This window comes from Phyllostomus hastatus, unplaced genomic scaffold, assembly GCF_019186645.2.
Source record: "Phyllostomus hastatus isolate PE091 unplaced genomic scaffold, TTU_PhHast_1.1 phas_contig_137, whole genome shotgun sequence".
Classification (NCBI taxonomy): Eukaryota; Metazoa; Chordata; class Mammalia; order Chiroptera; family Phyllostomidae; genus Phyllostomus; species Phyllostomus hastatus.
Window position 1 is genome coordinate 11,703,399 of NW_025333583.1, and position 26,114 is coordinate 11,729,512.

The 26,114-nt window shown below is 41.2% G+C and overlaps 1 protein-coding gene across 1 annotated transcript in view; it reads right to left on the reverse strand.

Moving 5' to 3' along the window:
* Window positions 1–948: 948 nt before the first annotated feature.
* The window catches only part of VWC2L (von Willebrand factor C domain containing 2 like), a 148,139-nt gene continuing 122,973 nt past the window's right edge, over window positions 949–26,114 (reverse strand). Inside the window, exon 4 of the mRNA XM_045855022.1 lies at window positions 949–1,599. Within this exon, the coding sequence (XP_045710978.1) occupies window positions 1,451–1,599 (149 nt within the window). The 3' untranslated portion in view covers window positions 949–1,450. The remainder of the gene's footprint in view (window positions 1,600–26,114) is intronic.

Below are 26,114 nucleotides of genomic sequence, written 5' to 3' on the forward strand. Positions count from 1 at the left end.
CTAGAATGCGGCACTCCACAGGAGTTATGGCAAAGCTCAGGGTGGGTGGGAGCAGAAAAGGAAAGAAAAATGATAATGAAGACAACCTTAAAGTTTCCTCAAGGACCTTGCCAGATCTTGACAGGAAAGTGGAATAAGCAACTAACTATGCCATGTGGTTTCGGAATTGCAAAATTTGCACTTGACTCGAGGTGGCATCAGATACCCTGTGTACTTTATTTTTTTCTGTTACTATACTAGCAGCATTACCAGGGCAACCTTGAGACTCTTCAAAGGTTCACTTTAATTGGTCAGTATCTAATATATACATTTTTAAAAATGTTCAACAAATGGAATTGTATTGTGCAAGACTCACTCTACCCTAATCTTTGATTTAAGTCAGCACTTGAGGTGGAAAGAGTGTCCTGAATCATGTTTGAGACATTGGGCTGAGTGGTCATTACTCTAACATGGCAATCGCGGTCCTGAACCATAAACACTGCCTGTGTGTCCTACTGGCTTTGAACTCAAAAGCCGGTAGTGTTCAGAAGGATTCAGATTCACAGTGTGGCTACTCACCCTGGTTCTGGTGTGGATAGTGCCAGCTGACAGTGGGTTTAGAGTGTGTTTAGTTACAAGCTGAACTCAAATTCAGCATCATGAGAAAGTTTAGTGATTAATGCTACAATTTTGAATACCTGTCTCCTTTGGATTCTTTAGTCCCGTTCATGGTGTACTTCACATACTAGTTTTTGATTGGCAGTTTCAAGGTTTTGCAGATGAAATCTATGGTTTGTAAGAATGAAATTGGGAGTCCCCAAACAATGCACCGAGCACCAGGTCCCTGCCTTGCCCAGCAGTAGGTCCACTTGTGTGCGATTCTCTTTTCTCCGCCTACGGGGCATGAGTCACTCGAGGGGAGCCATTGGTTGATTGGATGCTTTCAGTTTTCCTGGTCAGGCAGGGTCCTCACCCTGACATCTCTTTACCAAAGCTTGTTTGACACAACTCAAAACTTGACTGTGTGGTGAAATCTGGCCCCTTAGACTCTAAATGGGAAAAAGAAATGCTGCAAGAGAAAAATGCCACGTGTGACGAACAGGAGAGTAAAAATGAATGAACTCGGAGGACGGTGAGCTGGCAGGCTAGAGGTGTCACCGGAGAAGGGGCCCGGACAAGGCCGTGTCTTTGTTTCTGTTCCACAAGTCCAGTCGTCAAGTCCCCATCAAGCGTGGAAGTTACAAAAGCGCTTTCGGTAGCTATATACTATATATATTTTATATAGCAAGAGAGAAAGAGAAAAATTTCCTCTTAGTAAAATATTCACTTTTGTCAACCCTAAAAGGTTTTGCTGGTGACCCTGTTGTAGCTGGCAGGAGTTTGTCTGTGTGTCCCATTTTGTTTGAAACGTGTGCAGAGTCGAAGCCATAGAGTCCTCTCCTAAGAGCGCGTCCTCGGTGGGGAGTTTGCTCTACACAATCTGCTTGCCCTGGCATTCGCGTTTCGAACACTGAGCCGGCTTCCACCAGTCCCCATTGTGACAGTGACAGATGTTACATTCATCCACTTTCACTTCAATGCCAGCCGGAATTATGGTCGTTCCTGCAAAGCAGTTTGGACCTGGAACACACACATATACGTTGATTATTTGATTGAATCTGAGAGGCGCCCTTTCTCTCCCTTACCCCACCCTGGTTAAAAAATCCAACCCCCATACCAAATCATGAAAGGATTTCCTAGCCATCTCCTTTAAATAAAAACTTCCAACTCTGACCGTCTGTTGCCTATGGCCAGTGTTCCCTGTGTATAGCATGCATTAAAAAAAAAGATTCCACACTCAGAAAATATTATTGTCTGTTACTGAGTACATGCAGTTTTCTAAGGTAAGCTTTTATGGGTTAAACGTTATTTGCTTTTGGCTTTGGGGTGTAAAGGCTGCCAAAGTGTCCTCTGAAACTTGAGTGAGGGTGTAGTGAGGTCTGCCTCAGATGATGGTACCCCACGGGCTGTTCTTTGGCTTCCCGTGGTGGGTATGAGATGATGAACTCACTCACTCCCCAGTTCCAGCATCTCCCTAAGCCCAGTTCCTGGAATCCCCAGCTTGTTTCTTGATAATAATGAATAATTCATGACCAGATGATTTATTCATGTCCCAAACAAGCTTTGTTCAAGGTTCATTTGATTTTTATAAATGGAGTTCCTTTAATCTGTTGGCTATCTATTCTTTTTAAAGAATGACCCAAATGATTGGCTTTTGAAAGTCAACCAGAATTTTATTTTACTTTTTCAGATTCAGAAACTCTTTACCGAAAATGTCACTTGCTCACCGTGGATGGACGTTTGTAAGATTCACCAGTCTCAGTTTTTCACTTCTTGTCTTTCCCTCCTTTCTCTGACTTTTCCTTTACTTGTTTTATCTAACCCTCCCTGTGTTCAAGAACCTGTGTTCCTTGCGGGCGATACTGTTTCTCAGATTCAAATGGAATAAAAATTGCTTCCGAGGGTGCCGTGGATTATAGCGGGGCAGCACAGATCGCTGTTTGTTTGAAATAATTTGATATGTCTCTGAAGTACGTAGTAGGATAAAGAGAGGGAACACAGAGTCGTGTCTGGCAGTGATTCATTGACCTGCTTTACTGGCCACTTGCCACAACCACTGGGAAGTAACATGGCAGCATACATTGGTATCGGTGCCCCACTTTCCCTCTTACCCCTTGGTGAGAGTTTACGAGACTGCATTTACTCTCAAATAAATAAAACAGGCAATTTGTAGTCTACTTCCTAACTGGAATCTTGCTTTTATAAAGATGATAACTACTAAGTAACAAGGTCTACTTATCAAATGTAAAACTATTGAATATATTTCAGCTCTCACCACCCATTGTTTTAGAACGCCCAGATCTCAGCTGTGCGTGCACTTCCCGGGGCGTTCGTGCACCTACGACCTTCCTTCACTCTGCTAAACAAACACCTTAGACATTTGCCTGGACATGGGGAACTTGTAAAAGTAGGAAAGATATAACAGTTCAAGGCTGACAATTAAACAGCTAGTGAACTTCTACTTTTACCCAGGAGGCCACTTCTTATGATGCTGTGGTTATAGACCTCAGGCCATCCGAACTATTGATTATTTAAGAATCGCTATATCAATTTCAAAAGTCTTAGGATTTAGACATTGTTTGAGAGATTCAACTATCTTTGGGACTGTACTTCCCTGGGAAAGGGCCACACCAAATCATGAAGTTGTTCTGTTACCAGAACGGAGGGAGTCTTCGGAGAACTGGGCAAGGAGACATTTCCAGAAGGCAGCTGCTTCTCCCATGGCTGTTCTTGACAGACCTCTCTCAGTGCAGCCCGTTCCAGGTCAGACCTGGCCAGAGCCGAGCTCAGAAATCGCACCGGGTGATGACTACCACCTGTTATTCTGCAATCAACCCAGACAGGGTAGCCCTTTCTCTCTCTCCACCTCTCTACTTGCAACCAATCCTCTTTACCCCCAATTGCACACTTTGTAACTTTTCCACGTGGGGGATGAAAAAACCATTTCTAAACAGTGGTTTCAGATCAAAGAGTTCCCTGAAAAAGGCAGAATATTATTCAGTAAGTGTGCTCCCGGCTCCTTGAGAGGATTTGGAAATTTGTCAGAAGAATCTTAACTGCATGTGAGTGGGCAGAGGAACATTGCTGGCTCACAGGGGTCAGGCTCATCTCGTTGGTAAAAAAGGAACTCTGACAAGTCATCACGCATGTCTTGAGGAGTTATTTTTGCTAGGGTTCTGGTTTTCATGGGCCCTTTCGGCCTATGTCAGTGCCATATTCTGATCAGTATGTGTTTGACCAGCCTCAATACATCATTTCTTAAGAGTCATTTAGAATTTGCTGCACTCAGCTCAGGAAATATTAATTTATATTGATTGACAGAATGCAAAGAAAGATTCTTTGTACTTTGCTAGGACTGACCATCAAAGGCACTGCCTGTGAATAACACAGTGACTTCTCTATGGTCTCCTTCGCAGTCAGAGAGGTGTTTTGCAGAATCAAAAAATCTTGCTTGATCTCATTAACAGTGATTTTTACTTAGCACCCTTCTGAAAATTTCAGGCATAGCTCAAGCCAGCCTAGAGTTTGTTGTTAATAGTCTGATCTGCATACAAGTAATTTAGATAATTCTCAGACATTATGGTTGGCACAATGGAGAAACTGCTTTGGTTTTGACCTGTCCTTCTTCATAGCGGTGGTAGTAAATGCTGATTTTCCCTGAGCATGTGAGAATTCTACATGAATTCCTTACACAAGAAATCTACCATTCTGTCTGTTCTCTTCCTTTTATTTGGGAGCTGCTTGTCTTTTGTCTTGGTTTATGTGAGAGAATAAGATGCTTTGAAGAGTGAACTCAATAGCAAAAGCAACGTATTTTAATGCAGAAGACTTGGAGAGACTCCAGAGGGGAGCAGTGAAAATGATTAAACTGAAGGCTGGCAAATAGGACCTCTGAGAAAAGGTTAAAGGGATTGGAATTATTTAATCTAGAAAGAGAAGACAGAGGAATAACTCAATAACTCTCGGGGAATGAAGGCTTATTAGGTGAAAAATGGTGACCAACTGTTCTTTCTTTCTTCTGACGGCTAGCATAAGAGAAAGTGGAGACACATCAATTGCCAAGGAATTGTAAACATGCCCAAATTGCTCCGAGAACTGAGAATTGAGTGTGGCAGAGCTCCCAATGGTGTGGGGAGATCTTCTCTCTTAGAGATCTTTAGGAACACAGGATATCTCATCTGTCAGGTATGATTTAAATCATTAGCTTCTTGAAAACAGGAACTGAATATCATTTCTTATGGTCCAGACCTCACACTGTGTCCAGCAAATATTAAACACTCAGTATATGTTTGTTTAACTGAATGACATAGGATGAACAAACCAGCTCTATGTTGCAAGCAAAATTTTGTAAACTTCTAGATCAGGCCTCACACACACAGACACCAGACCTAGCCCTAGTAATATAGGCGTTGACATTTATTAATGAAAGGAAACACAAAGTGATAATTTCTTGAGCACTTACTTTATGCCAGGAGTCTGTCTCATTTAATCTTTCCAATAAACCATATAACGTCCACATTTGCATCCTCAGCCCCCTGAGCCTCAGAGATGGAAAATGACTTCTGTGAAATCAGGTATCTAGTAAGTGATATCAATAGAATAAGAAGTCAAACTTCCCTGATGGAATCTGTACAGTCCCTTCTTTGCCCAGATCCTGAGTTTCTATTTAGAATTTGGAAGTCTACTTGGTTTTCGTTTGAGGATTCATACTGAAGTAAGAAATGGGATGGCTAGGAAGATGTAGAGACTGTTTTTCTGTAGATCTGTATCAGATCTACTGGTTTTAGATTGTGTATCCAGAAAACATAACTTATCTAACAATGAAAAGGTGCTTGAAGCAAGATGCTTGCAGTAAGGGACTTCAGCCTTTGGCGGGCAGCAGTTCCTGCTGGTTGTGAATGAAAGGAAACTGCTACTCGGAGACATGGTGTAAGTTGTGGTTCTACAATTAATTATAAATGTGACTTTAGGCAAGCACTCTGTAACCTGAATACAAATGGGGGACCATATTGTCTAGTCTCAGAAAGGATTCATATTTTTGAAAATGCATTACAATGGGAACTGCAGCTTAAATCTTTACTGGGAGTTGGAGCAAGAGAGGAGAGAGGGAAAAGCAGTCTAGGAATTCTCATACATAAAAAAAATTCTTTCCCATGAAACATGAATAATTTTCCCTGTTATTGGAGCACTTACTTTGCACACCTATAAAATAAAAACTGGTTTGCAGACATTTTTTCCACAATACAAATCATTCAAAATCTTATAAGAAAGGCCAATCTGGCCAGGTAGCTGTGGGAGCCTGGAGCACTGCCTTATCAGCAATATTTTTTCCTGTCTTTTCACCTCAACTTCACTAAAGCAGCCTGTAAAGCATCTACATAGAATATCTAGTGATCAGAGAAAAGGCATTTGGAATGATCTCCTCCAGCTTCAAGAACCTAAGAAAACAGGAGAGAATAGAAAGGAGTCTGTCGTATTTGTGTCGTGAGAACTGAGCAGATTCCTCACCCACTGAAATTGTCGTTTTTGATAAACCCTAACATTGTCCTGCATAAATGGATGCATAGAAACTATATGGAAAAGGAAGCCTTTGGCTAATCTGATCTCACGTCCTATAGATGTATGCTTGCTTATGATGTTAAATATCATATCAGTTGCATGAAGACGCAAATATGTAACATGGAATCAGTGCCCTGAAGAGCAGAATCAGAGAGCTGTGGGAGGTTGTAACAGAGAACTTGATCTGGGCTGTGGGTAAATGGAAAAATTTGGGGTGTGTTAAAGATTTCTATTATTATTCTTAAAGCCATGGGAAGCTATTGAAGTATTTTAGGTAGGTCAGTGTGTGTGTGTGCATGTGTGTGCAATCGCAAAGTAAAGACATTGATTACATGAAGTGCATTGTGTTACTATGTGATTAGTCCACAGAGCACCCAAGGTCAGACTAGATATGACATCTTGATGGACATAGGTCCTTGGAGATTACAGACATAGATAAGAGCCTTCACAGGCACTGGTGCTGTTTGGTAGTAAAAATACATTTCTTTCTCCTTTGCTTTGAGGTATTAAAAATATCTGCTAAGGTGCTGGGGTAATTCTAGATTAGTGTCAATTATTAATACATTGGCTTGAATTAATTGATCATATTATGCCTATAGAAAGTAAGTTCCTAGGGAAAACAAAGCCCAGGAAATATATAATTTGATCTGAGTGAAGGGGAAGGAAAAACACTGGAGGGGGAAGATCATTTGTAAAAGAAGAAAGACTTATTTGGAGTCCAGTAGGGAATCAGGATCATGTGCAATCTGATGGAGATTCTACTGGGCATGTTGGGGAAGAGGAGGATTTTATCAGTCAAGCAACAAAACAATCCTGGACAAAGGGCACAAATTAGAGGAAGTTCTACCTAGAGATTATCCAGAATAACCAAGAGAACCATGCTTAGAGCATAATACAACCAAGAGCAAGGACCAAAATATTGCCACGGATTTGATCCAGTGAAAGCACACCTTGGGTGCAGATATAGCTGCTCGCCCCATCAACATCATCAACCCAGGACCCTAGACACTGCTGCCAGAACCATGAGCATAGCTCCCTTTCTTACCAGTCTTGCTAGAATAAAGACTGTGTTGGCCTGTGCTTTCTGAGGTTACTAGCTTTCAATTTAAAGTGTGCAGAAAGTAAGCCTGATGACAAAGCCTAGTTAAATGTCTGTACCCTAGCTGAAAGGGAGGCTGGGACATGAATATCTGGCATTTGTAGCTTCTCTAGGGAGAGATGGGCTTTCTTTATATGTGGAGAATTCCCAAATCATAGGAAGAGAACAATTCATTTCTGATTCTAAGAGGGATGGGGAGAGGGATCACAATGTGGGAAACTTCATCTGCTTTGATTATTTTTTTCCCCTGGCATAGGCTGCAAGTATGCTTGTCTTGAATATTTATGCACTCAGAACAAGACTTCTCTAAGTACATGAGTGATACAGCTATTAATGACAGAGAAAAACTCATAGACACAGACAACAACATGGTGATTACCAGAGGGAAGAGGTGTAGGGGGAGGTAGAAGAGGGTAAAAGGGGGATAAATGGTGATGGAAGGAGACTTGACTTGGTGTGGTGAACACACAATGCAATATGCAGATGGTGTATTATAGCATTCAATACCTGAAACCTATCCATAGTTTTCTGTGTATAATATGCACTCCCCCCCCCCCAAATTTTTGAGGGAAAAGTAAGGGTGTGTATTATACATGGGTATAATGATTACATGTCATGGGTATAACAATGTGTATAGCCAAGTGCTGGAAGCAACCTAAGTGTCCAACAGTACATGAGTAGATCAAAAAACTATGGTACATTTACACAATGGAATGCTACCCAGCAGAAAGAAAGAAGGAGCTCCTATCCTTCACTACAGCATGGATGGAACTGGAGAGCATTATATTAAATGAAATAAGCCAGACAGTGAAAGACAAATACCATATGATCTCACCTGTAAGTGGAACTTAATCAACAAAACAAACAAGCAAGCAAAATAGAACCAGAGACATTGAAATAAAGAACAAACTGACAGTAACCAAAGGGGAGGGGAAGAGGGATAATGAGGGAAAAATAGAGGAAAGATCATCAAGAACATGTATAAAGGACACATGGACAAAGCCAAATGATGTAGGATCGAGGGTCAGAAGTGGGAATGGATGGGGCAGGGAAGTAGAGGGGAGAGGGGAGGGGAGAAAATGAAGACAACTGTACTTGAACAACAGTAAATAATGTAAATACAAAGAAAACAAAGTGTATAATAGTCCCGTGTATAATGCACACAAAAGTGTTGGGTGTGTATTATACATGACAAAATATGGTAATTTAACTAACCAATGTCACCCCAATAAATTCAATACAAAAGAGATTCTGCCTTTAGGGAGTTGACATTCTAGGGGTAAATCTGAAAAAAAATATCAATTAAACAGGGCTACTTCAAATCGTTCTGTGCTATGAAGAAAATAAACAAGACAATGTAGTCAAATGCTTAGAGCAAGAGTGGAAAATTCTTTATAATTTACAGATCACATTCATATATGTTTTCTTGTTTCTTATTCTCCATCATGCTATATACGGTGTTTATCATGAATCCTATTGCACAAAGGAGGAAAGTAATGCTGAGAGAGATGAAAGGATTGATAAAGGGCAGAGAAGTAAACACCTTCTCTTATAGGAGAGCTTAAATCTCCACCCTTTATTCGGATCCCTGGTTGATTGCTTTCCTTGAGGAGACTCTTTGTTTATATGTGCTGTTGTTTACTCCGAACGTCCGTCATCATCATGTGTTCCCCTGCTCCTGACTGCTCAGCTTTCCCCTGCAGGAAGCTTACCCAAAACCCAGATCTGGCTGACAACACCGAATTCAGTGAATGCTTTTTGAGTATTTTTAAAGAATTTTCACGCATGACCTTTTTTCCTCCTCGCATGAGCTACTATTTTCTTTGTTTTATAGGTGAGGCAATGAGACATAGAAATGTCAAGGAACTTTCTCAAAGTCACACACTAGTAAGTGATTGAGCTCCAGGATGCACAGCCGCTTTTCTGTGCTTCATTCCAGAAGTCAGTCTTTCTGTGAGTAGGAGCTACTTTTCATTTGCGCCATGTTTTAATAGCACCTGGGATGGGCTGGAGGAAAAAAGGTAGAATATTTAAACTCCTGGAGTAGGAGAGGGAAGGGGAGAGAAAGAGAGATTAGAGATAGAGATAGAGATAGAGATAGAGATAGAGATAGATAGATGATAGATAGATAAATAGATAGATAGATGATAGATAGATAGATAGTAAAAGGGTGAATAAGCAAATAGTAGTGAATGGAAAGGGGCAGGTCTGACTCCCAGACTCCCACATGGGGCAGAGAAGTGGGTCCCTGCAATAGCTTTACCCAAGCTCTTCTCTGTAACTGCACAGCAGAATTGCTCCCAAGAAGCAGATATGGCTGAGAAAACAGACTGATTCCAGTGATCACCTCAGAAGGCAGGCGGACTGGCACTGAGATCTCTCAGCAGGGGATGCCCTGTCCTTGTTGCTTGTTGACCCAGATCCTCTCTCCTGCTGAGCCTCTTCCTTCCCAGAGACCAGGACAGCTGGGCCGGTCACGATCACTTTACAGATGCTTCCAAATTATACATTGGTATGGCATCCCTGAAAATCCTCTTCTGATAACAACTTCATATTGCTAAATGGTCCCTGTTTGGGCATTGCAGTTTCTGGCCTTGATTTGAGTATTTATTATTGATGTGCGGTGTCTTTTAGAAACTGGTTGTAAATGATCTTCCTGTTGCACAAATGAGGCAGATTCCTATTGTGTAAGACCATAAACATCCCATATTGATTTGGCAGAGAACCTAAATCATTGACTCAGCAAATAGTAGGCATGTAGGCCTCAGTCTGGGGGTTGGATCAGACTGGATTATATTTTCCCTTTTAACTGATTCTCTGCTTCATGAAGTCCGATAGACATTATTATGCCACGGAAAAGCAAATAGGCTTTCTGATCAGGTGTACCCACATCTGACTATTAAAATCTTGGAGAAAATGTTTCTAAAAAAGCAGTAATTAGAGTTGATTGCAGTTAGAATTGAACTAAGTGACTGAAACCTTCCCAGTAACATGTCCCAGTGGCCTTATTAGGCCTGGGCAGAGAGAAGTGACAAGATTCCAACTGCCAAAGGGAGTTTCCAGAGTGGAAAAGGAGCGCCCCTCTCTTTCTGCGTTGAGTCGCTCGTTGCTCTGTTCCTTTCCAACCATTTTATTAAACCCAAGAACAAAAAGCTTCCTCAGATGAAGGTGGCAAGATTCAGGAAGAATTGTATTCTCTGAGGCTGCCCTAAAGGTTCCTGTTAATCATTTTATTTGAAAATTCAATATTGCTGAACTCCCACACAAATTTCAGTGTGAGGGCTCCGGAGAGTCTCCTGGCCCTTAAGTATGTAAGATTTATAAGCCGGTGCTCCAATTAAGTAATGCAAGGGCTGGAGCAGGGAGGCAGGATGCAGTCAGGCTACACGGCAGAGGGAAAGGCTGGCTGCTCTTTTTATAATTTCAGGCAAATCAGGAGGCTGGGAGAATCTGGCATCATTCACACTCTGTGTTAGCCGGCCTTTCGAGTCCGGCCGCCCCTTCAGAAGGGTGTGTACCATCAGCATATGTTTTGGTTTGCCGTTGCATAACCCCCGTTTTCTGCTAAGTTTTTGCTGTGAGTGAGGAACCAGTCCCAGCCAAATTTTCCAGGCTGAAACAAGGCGGCCTCCGTTGTTAGAGCTTTCAGTGGTTTTTAAATCACTTCCTTATTTTTTTTCTCAGCAATCATTAAGGTTGGGAGAACTGGCATTATTGTACCAGTAATACCAGGAACTGAGGTTCAAAGAGAGGGGAGCTGAGGTGATTTACCACTTCCTTACTGAGTAGTTGAGTCAATTTACTTCTAGGTGAGGAGATCAGGACTCTGACATCCACATTTCAGTCCTGATTCGGCCATTTACTGGAGGTATGATCTCAATGTCCCCAGGTATAAAGTGGGAATTATATTAAAATAATAAGAGTACCTACTTATGGAAGTTTTGAAGGAGCAAATGAATTAGCATGTGTAAAGCAATTAGGATAGTGCCTGTCACATCCTAACATTCAATAAATGTTAGTTGTTGCTTTTTATCATTCTGATTATAGTTATTACCTGAGTTACAATTTGTGCTACTTTGGGGAGGTTGTAGAGTCCAGGTACTTTGATTTCTAGTCTAAGTTTGATTTTGTTAATTCTAAAACATCAGTGAAGAAATTAATCTTGTTGATGTCAACTAATTTTTTTCTGGCAAAGTGAGTGAGCATATACTAGTGAAATCTTCTTCTACGTGGATGTCTCCTGTGCACAGAGACAGCATCGTTGGGGAGGGTTCAAGGGAGATGTGCTGGTCTAAGCCAGTTGCTGACTGTGGAAGCAGTCATTAGGAAGATGACTTAAAATTGTTTGCTTGGACTACTGATGATAAGCGCTTTTGTTTGTTGGAAAGAAAAGGCTCAGATATGATGGGAGAAAGTCTAATTAGAGGCTAATAAGGAGATGGCAAGCTAAATAAAAGAGAGAGTAAATAAGATATATATATCTATATATCAAAATATCTATCTGAAGGGTTCCCCCCACCACAGCATCTTCTCCCTGCTTGAAAATGTAGGATAAAACCTGAATGCCTGCCAATAACAGACATGCTGAATAAATTATGGTTCCCCACTGCACAGGCTCTACTGTAGCCATTAAAAAAGAATGAATTACAACCTCCTGCTGACTTGCAGGGATTTTTTTGTGAGTTATTATTGAATAAGAAAGGAATTAGGCAGGGAAGTGTAGGTATAAGATGATCCCATTTTTATAAAACAAATACAGACCAACTTCTGTGTGTGTGTTTGTGTAGGATAACAGGAGGAAGAAGGAAAAATACAGCACAAAAACTGTGTTGTTAACACAGATTGTCTTGCTGGAAGGAAAGGTTTTTGATGGGGGAGAATTTGAGTGCAACAAAATGACAGGAGAAAAACAGGTGCATCACGACATTTTATGTTTGGTTCTCTGCATAAAAATGGAGAAAATTCTTATATTGGCACACATTTTAAAATCAATGTGTGCATTTAATGATATAATGGTTTTGTTTTTGTCCTTAAAAATGTGTTTTTAAATTGACAATGCATCTGAAAACCAGGCACATTTTAAACAAAGGAAATGTAGTGAAAATCCGAGAGAGACAGGTCAAGCAGAGCCATCGGTTCTCCAGGTTCCCCGACTCTCGAGTTCTAGGGCTGCGCTGGCCTTTGCGGTGGCCACTAGCCACATGTGGCTGTGGAGTGCTGGAGATGTGGCTCATCCAAAGTGAGGTGTGCTGTAAGTGTGAGAAATACACCTCAGATTTCAAAGCCTTGGTAGGCCTTGACCATAAAACACGTAAAATCACTCACTGATAATTTTTTATATCATTACATGTTGGACAAAAATAGTTTTAATAGATTGGGGGAAATCAAATATATTCTTAAAATTAATTTCATCTCTTTCCTTTTTACTTTTCTAATGGGACTAATTTAGAAAATTTTATCTTAGAAAATGTAGAAATTATCATGGCTCACGTGATATTTCTATCAGACAGCGCTGGGCTAGAGGAATTAATGAAAGAATAAAGAGGCATTTGGAGGGAACAAGAGGAAACTAAGTTTTATTTAATTTGGTGGGAAGAAATACTAATGCTGTTAAAAGGGAGTGTCTTTAGGATGGGGATTCGCAGAGTGTAGGCCCTTGATCAACATCATCAGCATCAGTGGAAACATCTGTGACTTGCAAGTTCTTCATCCTCATCAAACACCTACTGAATCAGAAACTCTGGGTGTGAGGCCAGCAATCTGGTTTAACAAACATTCAGGTGATTCTGATACAGGCTAAGATAGAAGAACCCCTGCTTTAGGATAAGGCGACTTGGATAAAAACCATGCCACCGGAAACTAGGAAGATAGTATAGTCTGAGATTTGGAAGATACCTTAAAATACAGTGAGCTTATCCCAAAAGGCAATGAATTTAGCATGCTACAAGAACATGGGCTATTAGCAATGGGTTGTCCCTGAGGAGAAATTCTGAGCTAGTAAATGGTGGTTAAATGGTTCAATAACTTTTGAGTTTCAGTATCAAGCTCTGAGCTGTCATAATTGTGTTTCTTTGATAAGTGTGACTTTACTTACATGACAGCTTTGAGAATCAAAGAGTCATGTGTGAAAGTTGGCATTTGGAACCATTTTGGATGCTTTCATGACCTCACTTTCCAAAAACAAGTTGGTTGTCACTGGAAAAAAAAGAGTATATATTTACATTTTGGATAGATTCTGGTTAGAAAAGATTACACAACTCAGTTTTATCTGAATTTCATACAAAAAATAAAATGATTTTAAGCAACAAGTTTTCTACTTCTGAAACTAATTCAGTATCATCTTTGAAAACTGCCTATCATGGATGCAAAAGTTACCAATGTATTTTATTTCCTTAAAATGATATGCCTGATTGAACACACTGGAATAAAATGGACATCCTCCCTGGGGGAGAGGGGCCGGGGTGTGAGGTACGCTCGTCAGCAGAGTAGGCAGCATGCCCACCACCGCACTCATAACACGTTTCATAATGGAGGTGGACCAGGAAACTTTTTAATTTTATTCTCTATACTCAAAACCACAAAATGTTTTGCAACTAGAAAAAAAAGATGATGGGAAGATGATTTCATTGTTTTAGTATTGGAACATTTTATTTTATTTTCGAAACATTTGACCAAAGCTGCCTTACTGACATTTCCAGGATTTTCATAGTAATGTACAGGGTGGGGCAAAAGGAGGTTTGTAGTTGTTCATATGAAAAATAACACAATAAATTGATAAATAACAATACAAGAATGAACTCTGTGTTTCACATACTCGAAAGTATAAACTTATTTTTGCCTCACCCTGTATTATTAGACATGCCATGGGTAAATTAAGTAACAAAATGATGTTTTCTTTAATGTCTATCTAACAATGCCTATAGATAGCTAATAACTATGACATAGAATTGATGACAAAGTTAGTAAAAATAGTCCACAAACTGTGAATAAATCTAGTCTAGAAATATTTTTAGTCTACAAATGTAATGTTGAGCAGACTGTCACATTTCCTTCCTGTGTGGATACGGCACGAGTCAATATCAATATAAAAAATAATGGGATAAAAATTTATGAAAAATAAGATAAATCACACACATATTAAGGAGAGTTAATCTAGATTAGAAGTCACAGAAGGTCACCTTGAGAAAGTGATGGGTGATAATGGGAGGGACGGGGCAAAGAAGCCACATGGGAGCTGTTCCTACATGTAGTTACAGCTTGGGGCGTAGGGCAGCATTTGAGATACTGCAGAGTAGAGAGCCAGTGGAAGGGGGATCAAAATAAAAGTATGTGGACATAAGTAGAAGCTAGTGCTTGGTGCTTTGTTAAAACTCTATTTGGGCTCTGGCTGGTGTGGTTCAGTGGGCTGAGCACTGGCCTGTGAACCAAAAGGTCGCCAGTTCGATTCCCAGAAGCAACAACCGATCGATGTTTCTCTTACACTTTGATGTTTCTCTCACACATGGATGTTTCTCTCCCTCTCTATCTCCCTCCTTTCCCCTTTCTCTAGAAAATAAATAAAATCTTTAAAAAATGTATTTGAGATTTTGGATTCCATCTAAAGAGCAAATGAAACCATGACATCACCAGATTTACTTTTTAAACAGATTACACAGGCTTTACTGTAGATAATGAGTTGAATCATAGGTGAGGGCTGTGTTGTAGAAAGCTGACCAATTCAATCGATTCTTGCCTTAGTCCAGGCAAAGAAAATGCTGGACTAGTCTAGGGTGGTGGCCGTGGGAATAGAGAGAAGTGCATGGATGTGAACACTGTTCGGGAGATAGAGTCAGTGTGAGCTGGTGGTACACGGGATGTGTGGAATAAGAAGATGCCCATCAAGTTTCTGATTTGAGCAAGTATACAGGACACTTGATTATGCAGCAGGATTTGGGGGAAAGAGTCTGAGGCTGATGTTAGAAATGTTGGATTTGTGCAACCATGAATCATCTAAGTGGAGCTGAATAGAGGAACAGAATTGACTGAGTGCAGAGAAAGAGTTGGGAGTCCCTGCCCAGTGAATGGTGACCGAAGCTGGCAGAGTGGATGAGGTTGCCCTGAGCATTTGGTGCAGTGCAGAAAGAAAGAGGGCCTAGGACAGCAGATAGCAGAGTTGGAGCCAACTAAGGTGACTAAAAGGATGTCCCCGAAGAGGAAAGAGGAAAAACAGCAGTGCATGGTATCAGAGAAGCCAAGCAAAGGAAACATTTTGGGTAGGAGCAGTCACAGCAATGTCCAATGAAGCTGAGATGGCCTATGAGGTGTGGGCTGAGATAAGTTTATTGATGAGTCCCAAGAGCAAGGTTAAAGAAGGTGGAAGAATGGGTGGGTGGGAAGAGGATGTTGACACGAAGAAAGCCCGGTTAGTAGCTGTGCAACACCAGGGCCGAGGGAGGAAATTTAGGATGGGAGAGAGATGAATGTGTTTGAGTGCTGGTGGGAAAGACTGGGGAAAGAGAGGTTGACTATAAAAAGGCTGGGTGGGGAGGAACAACAGAGAGAATGGAGTCCCTGAGAAAGCAAAACACTGGAAATCTGTGTTCTAAGATAGAAGATGGGGAACATTCTTTATTGTAATAGACAATAAGAAGCTACAGGGGTTTTTGCCTGATAATTCTAGTATCTCTGGGAAGAAGGAGGGGCACTAATAGGCTGAGAGTGAAGGGAGAAGATGAAGTCATTCAAGAGAACAAAAAAGACAGATGACTGGGGAAACACAATAAAATGGTTGAACAGGGTAAAGATCTAGGTGAGGATGGTGACTATAGTTTGTGGCAGTGCCAATTTGACTTCACGTGTGATCCTTCCCATTGGAGCTCAGCAATATTATGAATGCCAAGGAAGTCATCACTTCATAGCAGTGTGACCTCAGGCAAGTCACGTATTCTCTCCATCTCCAGCTCCTCACATGTAAACCGGGAACAATAAGAGTACCCACCCAACATGATTGTTGGGATTATTAATAGAGTTAATACACAGGACAGTTCTGAGAACAGTTAGCATATGATATATGCTCTGCAAGCATTAGCTTGGGGGGTTTGGCAGGCATGGAGTGACAGGAGCAAAGGGATGGGAGATACTAACAAGAGAGTCGTTGAAAGTGTCGACTGAGGAGTGAAACAGGAGAACAAGGGAAGTGAAGTCCTTGAGTTTGGAAATGAGTCCTTGAGTTTGAAGACGATTTTTTTTTATTTACTGGAAGTCCTCCTGGTATGGATTCCTGGCCTAAGACTACGGTAGGCTAGTTTTATGGAAAGAATTAAAGTGTTGATGAAAAATAATCAATATTATCTCAATTTTCTCATTCTGTTCCTGTTCAGTCCTTTGGCTGTGGTACCTAATACATAAGGAATTTACTTCAAAAAGATGTGGTGTGTGTGTGTGTGTGTGTGTGTGTGTGTGTGTGAACTTTAGCTGGCAGCAGATCCTGTGTGTGACACCTCATGTTCTGAATTCCTATGAAACGGGAGAGTTCTAAAATGAGAAAAAAATGATAACAAGCAATATTAAGGGAATCCCCTCAAGTTAAGGCCATTTTACTTAAAGGCTGTAAATTTGCCAACTGTTTACGTTCTTTTCCTTGAGGTCCTTGATGCAATTTAAACCAGGAAAACAATTGGCTTGGCCCAAGCTTGAATTGCTGTAGAATAAACAGCCTCCAAGACGGAACTTTAAAAGGGACTTTCTGCATTGCTGATGTGCTGAGACACTCAGAGGTGCTATTTCGTTTCTGGGAATACATTTTTATATGGTCATTCAGATTGAAGTTTTATATGGTGGAAATATGACATTGAGATCTCTGAAAATAGGAAAATAGTTTCATGCATTAACAAGCAAGTAAATAAAGTACAATTATAGACTAGGGTCTAGTCCCGTGGGAGTCTGGAAATCTGGAGTTTATTCTTGCCTGTGGCAAGTGATTTTTCCTTAAAATTAGAGGAAACACCTAGAGGTGGGCAGGGCGAAGAAAAGGGAGAGCAGGGTAATTCTTCTTAGGTGCAAATACTGCCACTCTTATCTCAAAGATATTCCCAAAATCTGCTGCCTTCCCAGGAATTGCCAGTAGACAGATGTCAATTATTAAGCATAACTTATTTATTCATTTATTTTAAAGCATTTATCGAAGACTTCCTATGTACCAGAGACTGTGCAAATCACCAGGAATATCGTGATCAGAAGACATATTTTCAGCTCTCAGTGGGCTTATCCTCTGGCAGAAAGAGGCAAGTCCAAAGTCAGAAATAGGATTTGATAGGAGATTGTAGGAGGTGATCTGATCAAAACTGAGAGGAGGAAACCTTGCTGAAACACTTGAGAACTGAGTAGATCTTGCGGGGTGAACAGGAACTGTTTTGGAGACAGTGGTACATGGAAAGTTAGTGGCATGAGCAAAGGAGGGATTATGGCCCGCTGGAAAAAATATAAGGAATTTTATGTGGCTGGACCTTAGGGTCCCAAGAGGAGTATAGGGAGCTGAAGCTGGAAGTGGAGGAGGGGCAGTGGCCAGGTTCCGAAAGACCTTATCAGTTATACTAAATAGAATCAACTTGACTGTTATAGCATTTGGTGGGGAGGAATTAAAGGCTTTTAAATGATGGGAGTGGTACAGTCATATCTGTGCTTTAGCCAGATCACTACTGGCTTCTGTGTGGGGTGGGAAGGCCCTCAGCCTGGAGGGAGCAAGAATAGTAATTGCTCCAGAAAATAAATGGGAAAGGCCCACATAGAAATAGTGGCAGTAGGAATGGAGAAGAGGGGACAAGCTGGGTAATGTGAAAGGGACTAGAGTTGATGTAAGTGGTTTGGAAAGGGGGAGAAAATAAAGTGATGTCTGTATGTCTTGCTTTGTAATGGGCGGCAGGTAGTTTCTTTCATGGAGAGGAGAAATATAGGATAGGCAAGTTTAGGGAAAGGTCCAGAGTGAGTTTTAAATGCCTTTGGCTTGTAACCAGTGGAAAGCTTAAACTATGTAGTTAGAACAGTTGAGACCTCAAGGGAGATATCTGCACAGGAAGCATCAATTTAGAAGTCTTCTGGGTATAGGTGGTTATTGGATCCATGAAAGTGGCTTCCTAGGAAAAGAGAAAATAAACAATGGGAAGGTTACTGTGGATGGACCCCTAAGGAACTAACATTTAAATCATGAGCAGAGGAACGGACCCCTGGAAAGGCGGTTGTAAATAAGTGGGATGTGGAGATGGGAGTAAGATGCGACAGAAGTCAATGGAGAAGATTTCAGTAAGGAGCCAGATGCTGCAGGGTATGGAATACATAGCGGAGCATATCCATTGAGTTTCGTATCCAGCAGGTGAAAGGCAAAAGCAACTTTCTTGTCATGGCGGGGATGAAGCTTGACTTCAGTGGGTTTCAAGTGGTGTGTGGAAAGAAAAACATAAGCTACACATTCAAGAAACCTTGTGTTAGACTCACAGGTACAGAGAACACACTGATGGTTGCTAGAGGAGAGGGAGGCTGGGGGACTGGGTGAGAAGGGCGAAGGGATGGAGAAGCACAAAATAGTCCCAGGGACGTAAAGTACATCATAGGCAGTATAATCAGTAATACTATAATTATGTGCAGTTCCAGGTGGGTACTGGAAATATCGGGGGAGCACTTTGCAAAGTACATGACTATTCAGCCACTATACTGTACATCTGAAACGGATACAAATTAATATTGAATGCAAACTGTGTTAGAAAAATAAAAAAAGAGAGAAAAGAAGCCTTGTTTTGAAGAGAAGATGAGCTCTGGGGCTGAATGACGAGAATGGTTACTGGGCTAGAATGTAGTCCTTCAACTTCGAGGCCCTTGTTCTCCTCTTTAAGGTCAGAGAGATGTCCCCAGCTATTGGCTAAGAGGATGGAACCCATGGTGAAGGAAGGATCGCAGGTTTAGAAAAGAGAGAGTTCTGGGTATTTTGTGCACTGAATGAGGTCTAGGATCTTCATGGCACTTCATGACTGAAAGTGCCATGATCTCAGGGCCAGCAGCCTTGGCACCACTACGGAGCTTGTTGGAAATGAGCTGTGCCACGCGCCACCCAGATTTACTACATCGGAATCTGCTTTTAACCAGAAAGAAAATGCCCTTGCCATACCAGGATAAGGAAGCTACAAACATAAGGACACACACGTTTCTTGATGTTGGCAAGGATGGGGGTTAAAAGTGATGCCATCTCCTTTTGCTGTGGAGGAATAAAGTGATCTCCTGAGAGGGAGGGGGAGTAAGTGCACATGGTAAGAGAGCCAGCACTTGCGGTTGGAACGGGTGGCGGAAAGCTTGGCCGGGAGAGAAGCCCTGGAGTTTGTTGTCACATGCAGCTGAGTGTTTGTGTAGCTGTCTCCAACAGCCTAGGGCTGGTATTGAAGGAGGCAGACATTTAGACTGAGGTAGGTTTGGGGTTTTGCTACACGAGTGGGATTGGAGAGAAAGAGGGTGAATTAATGAACCACAGGGTCTGGGTTGAAAAGGGAAGTCAATGAAAATCAATGAGAACTGATGGCTTGGAAGGAAATGGGGGTCAGTCATAGTCATGAAAAGAAATGAGAAATATTACACTGCCAGCAACAGTGGCTGCTTGTCCAAAAAAGGACTGTTCCTCCCCACTGCACAGTCTCTTTGTTTATGTTTTACAAGTAACCCACCTAAACTATTGACTATTCTGTTCCTTTCCCTGGTCACCCATCCAATGGGGGTTTGGGCTGCTCAGACAATGAAACCGCCCACCCAGGGGGCTTCCTTATGAAACCTACAGTTCTTTCAATGCGAATGAGGAGATTTATACAATCTAGTAATGTCAGAATGATCTTCTTTATTTTCCTAAATGCCCTTTATTTTCTTTATAACCATTTGTAAACTTTATACTTGAAGTATGTTTTGAATCCTACACCGATCTCCCCAAATGTTCTTTCTTTAACTTTCAAAACTCAAAGCACTTTTTCCCTTCCTTATGACACCATTTCTATGTGTATATATATGAAAAACTGTACATACACATACACACACACACACACACACAAATACACACACAGTTTTATCCATTCTAAGATATTGTAAAATCTTAAATAGCAGGAGCTGTCCGGGTAATTTTTCTTGTGATGCTGGACAGAAAGAGGAGGTTCCACAGCTGAATCCCAGGTTTGAGGAATGGGGTAGACGATGCCAGGGAGAGGGCTAGCAGAAGATAGTGAAAGGCCTTTTGTACCAAAATGAGATGTTTGGATTTTAACTTAAAATGAGGAGGCATTGAAAAGTTTAAAGTAGGGAAGTGACATGCTATTAACATTCCTGAAGTCTCGCTCTGTCAAGAACGTGGAAGACTATAAACAGAGGTGTGCAGAATGAGAGACAAGGGTGTGAGTGGCAACATCATTATGGTTGTCTATGTGAGGGATGTGAGTCTGCACAGGACAATTCTCATTTCATACATGGCCTCACATTGGAGGTGGTGGATAAAGCAGAGGGAGAAGCCCATAGCTTGTTCCTGGTTTCTGGCCGAGGTGACACAGGTGGGCCACTCACTGAGACGGACAGAGAGGGGAGGGTTTGGGGCAGAGGGAGGGACTGGTGATGGTATGTGGAGGGTGGAGAGTGATGAGTTTAATTTTAGATATTTAAAAATATTGTACTTATGTTATAAATGTTGGTTGAATACATTAGCAAAAAAATGAATGTGAGACTGTATTTTGAACTTTAAAGAGCCAAGGTTGAAATGGAAAATGTTATTAAAAATATTTACACTTATTTCCCCAAGGTGAAATTTATAAGCCACTCCTACTGCCAACACCGAGGTGGGGAAGCAAAGCATCTGGTTGAAATTCCACTGACCTTTACATACACCCAAGTTTTCATATGATGCTCATTTTCATTCCAAATGGCACTGCATAGCGCTAGGGATTGTACTTTCTGGAGCATTTGAGCAATAAAGAGGATTTGTGCAGCATTTGCATTTCATATGCAGATTTCCAAGCCAAAATCTTTCAAGCCAGAAAGTTGGTTCCAAACACTGAGCTAGGCACTTTTTAAACACCTCTGAGTTTGTCTCCTCTCTGCATTAGGAAGTTTGTAGAGTGACCGTGCAAGATGTTAGGAAGTCAAGTCTTTGCTACAACTCAGTGTTTGTCTCTGAGCCGTACTTAGCAGAGGCATCAAGATGGGGCATTAATAAAGGCATCGAGGATGCTATGCTTAGGAATCAGGAAGGAAGATCCAAGAACACACCCTTTAATGCTACTCAGATCTCAATTTTTGTAACTCGACGGTTAGGCCAACTTCTTAATACAGTCTGTTTGCAGTTGCATAGCAATGTTCTCCTGATTGCTTACTTTCCTCCATGATTCTTCATTGGTTTCGAGGGGAAATACTGTCCTAAATAAATGGCGCTGCTATATTTGTGTCCTCTTTGGTATACCTACCTGCTGTGTGCTGCCTCTGGCGTCCCTGGGCTGTTTATCTCCTAGTCCCTGGAGCCAGTGAATATGTTAACCTTATGTGGTCAGAGAGAGTGTGCACGTGTGATTAAGTGAAAGAGAATGAGATGGGGAGGCTATTGTGGATTATCCAGGGAGTCCAATGTAATCACAAGAGTTCTTTCTAAGAGGGAGGCAGGAGGATAAGAGTCAGTAGTAGGAAATGTGATGAAGAAAGCAAGAGATTGGAGTGATGAGGGAAAGGGGTCAGGAAGCAAGCAATTGCAGTGGCCTTTAGAAGCTTGGAAATACAAGGAAATTGATTCTTCCCTGAAGCGCCTTGAAGGAATGTAGCAGCCCAGCCTACTCCTGCGTTTTAGACTTCTGACCTGCATAACTCTGAAAGAATATATCTGTGTAGTTTTAAGCCAGTAAGCTTGTGGTGATTTGTTGCAGAAGCTGTAATCTTGAGTCAATTTGTAGATAATACTGAAGCAGATGGGTAAGTTTAGACATAAGCAGAATTTCCCAATGGATTTGAGAAGAATTTCAAACTGCATATTGATTACTAATGCTGTTATTAGTGCTCTTAAAAAGAATCTCTGGAGGGGTAAGGATTTGATGCAAATATAGAAGACCAACAAGCCTAAACACAGAAGATTAAAATACTTATCACAATGGCCACTCGACAAATTGTCTGAGTTAACAGCTTGGTTGGATTTGACCAAAGGGTCTGTGGTCTACCCTTAGCTGCTTTATGTACTAAAAAAAAAATCGAGCATTCTGAATATTCTTAGAACAGTACCATCATTCACTGGATTCACAAATCCAATGGATGTGAATTTGCAGCCAGTGTTTTTTAAGTGTTTATATCCTGCAGGGGAAACATGGAAATTTATTTATAAATTGTAAGTCCTGGCTTGTACTGTTCATTTTTCAGAAATCAAAAGTACATTATCTCTGTGAACATGCAGTTTTTTTAAAAAAAAAGCTCATGCAGATCCTAGAGAATATCCACATATTTTTTTAATTGTGCAAATGTTTGAAGCTGTAAATTGTACCTCTTGTGTTGTCAAGCAGTTACACATGACACGAAGAGAGACAGGGGGTCACGTGGCGCAGCAGAACTAACAAGAGTTCCGAGTAGTATGGGTGACTAATTGTTCTGCTAGTTGTGCTACGGGTGAAGATCCCCAGGCGAGAAAACAGCCATGAGTCATAAGAATTTTGTAGACTTAATGACAACCCTAGAATTACATCAGCATTGCCTCAAAATTGAGAAGACAGGTGGAGAAAGCAAAATTTACATTAATGGGTGCAACTCAGTATAAAACCTAAATCAAGGGGGAAAAGCTGGCAGAAGGAATAAAAACTCTCATGCGTACAGAAGAGAAAAGGTATGTGTTTATGGATTTACCCAACAAGCTCTGCTTAGTGCCTACTGTATACCATGCAATGCACTTTTCCAGGAAAATGATTGGCTTCCAGCTATTAGTATGGGAGAATGGTCATATTAAGCTGAGAACTAATGAGGTCTTGGCAAGACTGTTCTCCACTGAAACCCGGGGGCTTGGAGAATGAGCTTTCACTTATGGCTTCCCATGGGATCCCTGTACTTTCTGGTACATGAATGCACCTAGACCACTTTAATGATTGAGTCCTGTTACTGGAGAAGAGAGCTGGATAGAATTTTGCTGCATTTTGCTCTGTGATGGTCTTTATTTAGTAAGTGCTGCTCCATCTCTTATATATACCCTAGTACCTTTCATGTTGAGGCCAGTATTTATCATTAAAAAATTAATTGGGACATTTATTTTTAATGAGCACAAGAAACACAGATGCTAACAATCACAGTGCACTTGGTGAAAAGAGTTTGAATATTCCTTATGCTTTCAGCCCTAGTAAAGTTGACCTTGCCCCAGACTGTATGTGTGAAATGTTTCCCAGCCTGTGGCAGGCTGTGTACAATTATACCTATCTGTTCTATTCTATTCTGGCTTCTAAGTATCCTTGCTTTAGTTCTAGGATTGATTCAAAGATTTTAAGAGGGTGTAAACTAAAAAATGTGGGATATAACTCCAAGTGTTCTATTTGTTTTCTTAGAATTTACTCAAGCCCTTTGCTCATTGCTGGATATATGGTGGTACTCAAGGGGATCTTCAGAACCTGATTCACACAATGCCACCCATTCGAGCTGACTGTCCTCCCCTCAGGGCCTTTCCTGCACTGTGCTTTGTATCTCTGTTGTGGAATCTGGCAGAAGAGAGTTTATGCACAAGAGCATTTTCATGCTGGACTTTGGTGACCACAAAGGCATTTAGCACAGTGTGTAGAAGTTCAGTAAATGATGTAGTGCTTATTTAAGAGAACTCGTGAAAGTAGGTTTGCCTCTGGTATTAAATTCCCATCCTCCTTGGGATTCCCCCTGTGACACTTGGTTTGGGCGTAGAGTCACACGAACATGACAGCTGTACCAACACTTGCACGTTTGTGACATTCAGTGTTGTCAGTGTTTGCTAAAAACCATGTTTGTTAAGAGTGGAACTTCAGGGATGGCAGAATGGCATGGATTTCAAATATGCAAACATTGTAACAGAGATCATACGAAAAGGTTCATGAACAATGCATGCAAGTTTCTGTTGTTAAAAATCTGATATTTGCAATAATTACTTGGCCTGCCTGTGGACATTACACTTCATTTTTGTGAAACTAACAGACACTGGCAATGAGGACAAGTGCCGCACTGAAGTGCAATATTACTCCTACCGTGGCCATTTCGAGAACAAAACAGAGCTTTTGCACACTCCCCACTAGCGCATTAGTGAGCAAGGAAGAAAAACATCAGAATTCAGGAGAATCCAGCAGAAGCTAAAAGAGACAGCAAACAAGATCCAGGGAGCATTTGGTTGAAAGAAAATTAACACAATGAACATATGGTAATCAAACTGAAGTTTCGTGCATCTTGGCAGCTTTGTGCCAAATGCCACAGCAATTCTTTCTCACTGCTTAGTAAATGGGCTTAAGCATCAGAGGAAATCAAAGATTCAACCTGAGGAGGAAGCAGAAATCTTCCAGGCTCAGCTCACGAGACAGATTTAGGGGCAGTTAATTTCCTAGATCTATGCTAGGGTTGTTACCCTCCCCTCGTTTATACAAATGACTGCCCCCACTCAAACCCAAGCATGCTAATATTTATGCTGTAGCAGGGGGGTGCAAGTCAAACCCTGGAGTTAATGAGCAGAGATGTAGATGGAGGTAATAGGAAAGTGGATATAATACAGCCTTTCGGGAAGGAAGGAAGTTAGTTTTTGGTGAACACCCCACAGTTATTTTTGTTAGATCCAACATAAAAAATTAAGTCAGTTGACGCTGAAATATTAAATAATTTCATGGATTTTTTTGCCTTTAGGGTGTGGGAGTAAGGAAACTCAGGCATTCCCTCCAGGCGAGGATCGATAACCATCGGGCTATCACGGTTGTCTCTGTGGTTAGAGATTCTTGGAACATGGTCATCACGAATGTCTGTGGAATTTCTTGATTTCCTTGTTAGTTCCATCAGGAAAGTGTTTTTAGATCGCTTTTTAAATTTGATTGAAATCAATAAAACACTTTATAAAATTAACACAGAGAAATTTATTTTCAGGAGAGACATCAATGCCTTTCATTAGGTTTCTGTCAGCTCTGAAACCTCAGAAACATCACGTTTTACAAAACATTTTGTTTCGTGTTAAGATGCTGTATATTTTTTAGACTTGGTATCACAGATACCTTTTGTGTCTTGAGCAAAATGATGACTTACTTCACACAGTGATCTCGAGCTACTGAAACACTTGGTTAAAAGTAATTTATCTCATTAACCCGAGTGGCAACCGCCATGGCCCATTCTGCATTCTCCACAATGACTTGGCTGGGATGGCTCGGCAGTGTGCCCGCAGCGGGGCTACGTAGAGGTGAGCAGCTCACGGCAGTGGCTCTCACGGTGCGAGTGGACACGGGCGCAGTGCACGCCGGTGCTGCTACGGTACCCAGTGGACTCTTTTTCCATTTAAGTAATCTCTACAAATACCTTTCTAACTATTTCTAATTCAACTTTCCAGAACGACTGAGAGGAATCATGAAATAGAAGAGAAAAGCAAGAGTAAAACAGTCAAAGTTCTATAGCATCATGGACTCTTCACAGCAGTTATCCTATAATTATTAGAAGAAGCAGTTAGCAATCGATTCCTGGAGACTGGGCATTTTAGGCCCTGCTCTCCAAGTGAACCAACATAAAAGACTCTGCAGTTTAAGTGGGATGGAGTATGTGAAAATTCAGGACAGTTGGGGAGCAGCATTGTGACAACCTTGGGAGCCTGGGTTCCAATCTCATTTTTGCTACTTACTAGCTATATATCCTTGGCCAATTACTTAAATCCTCTATGCTGTAGTTT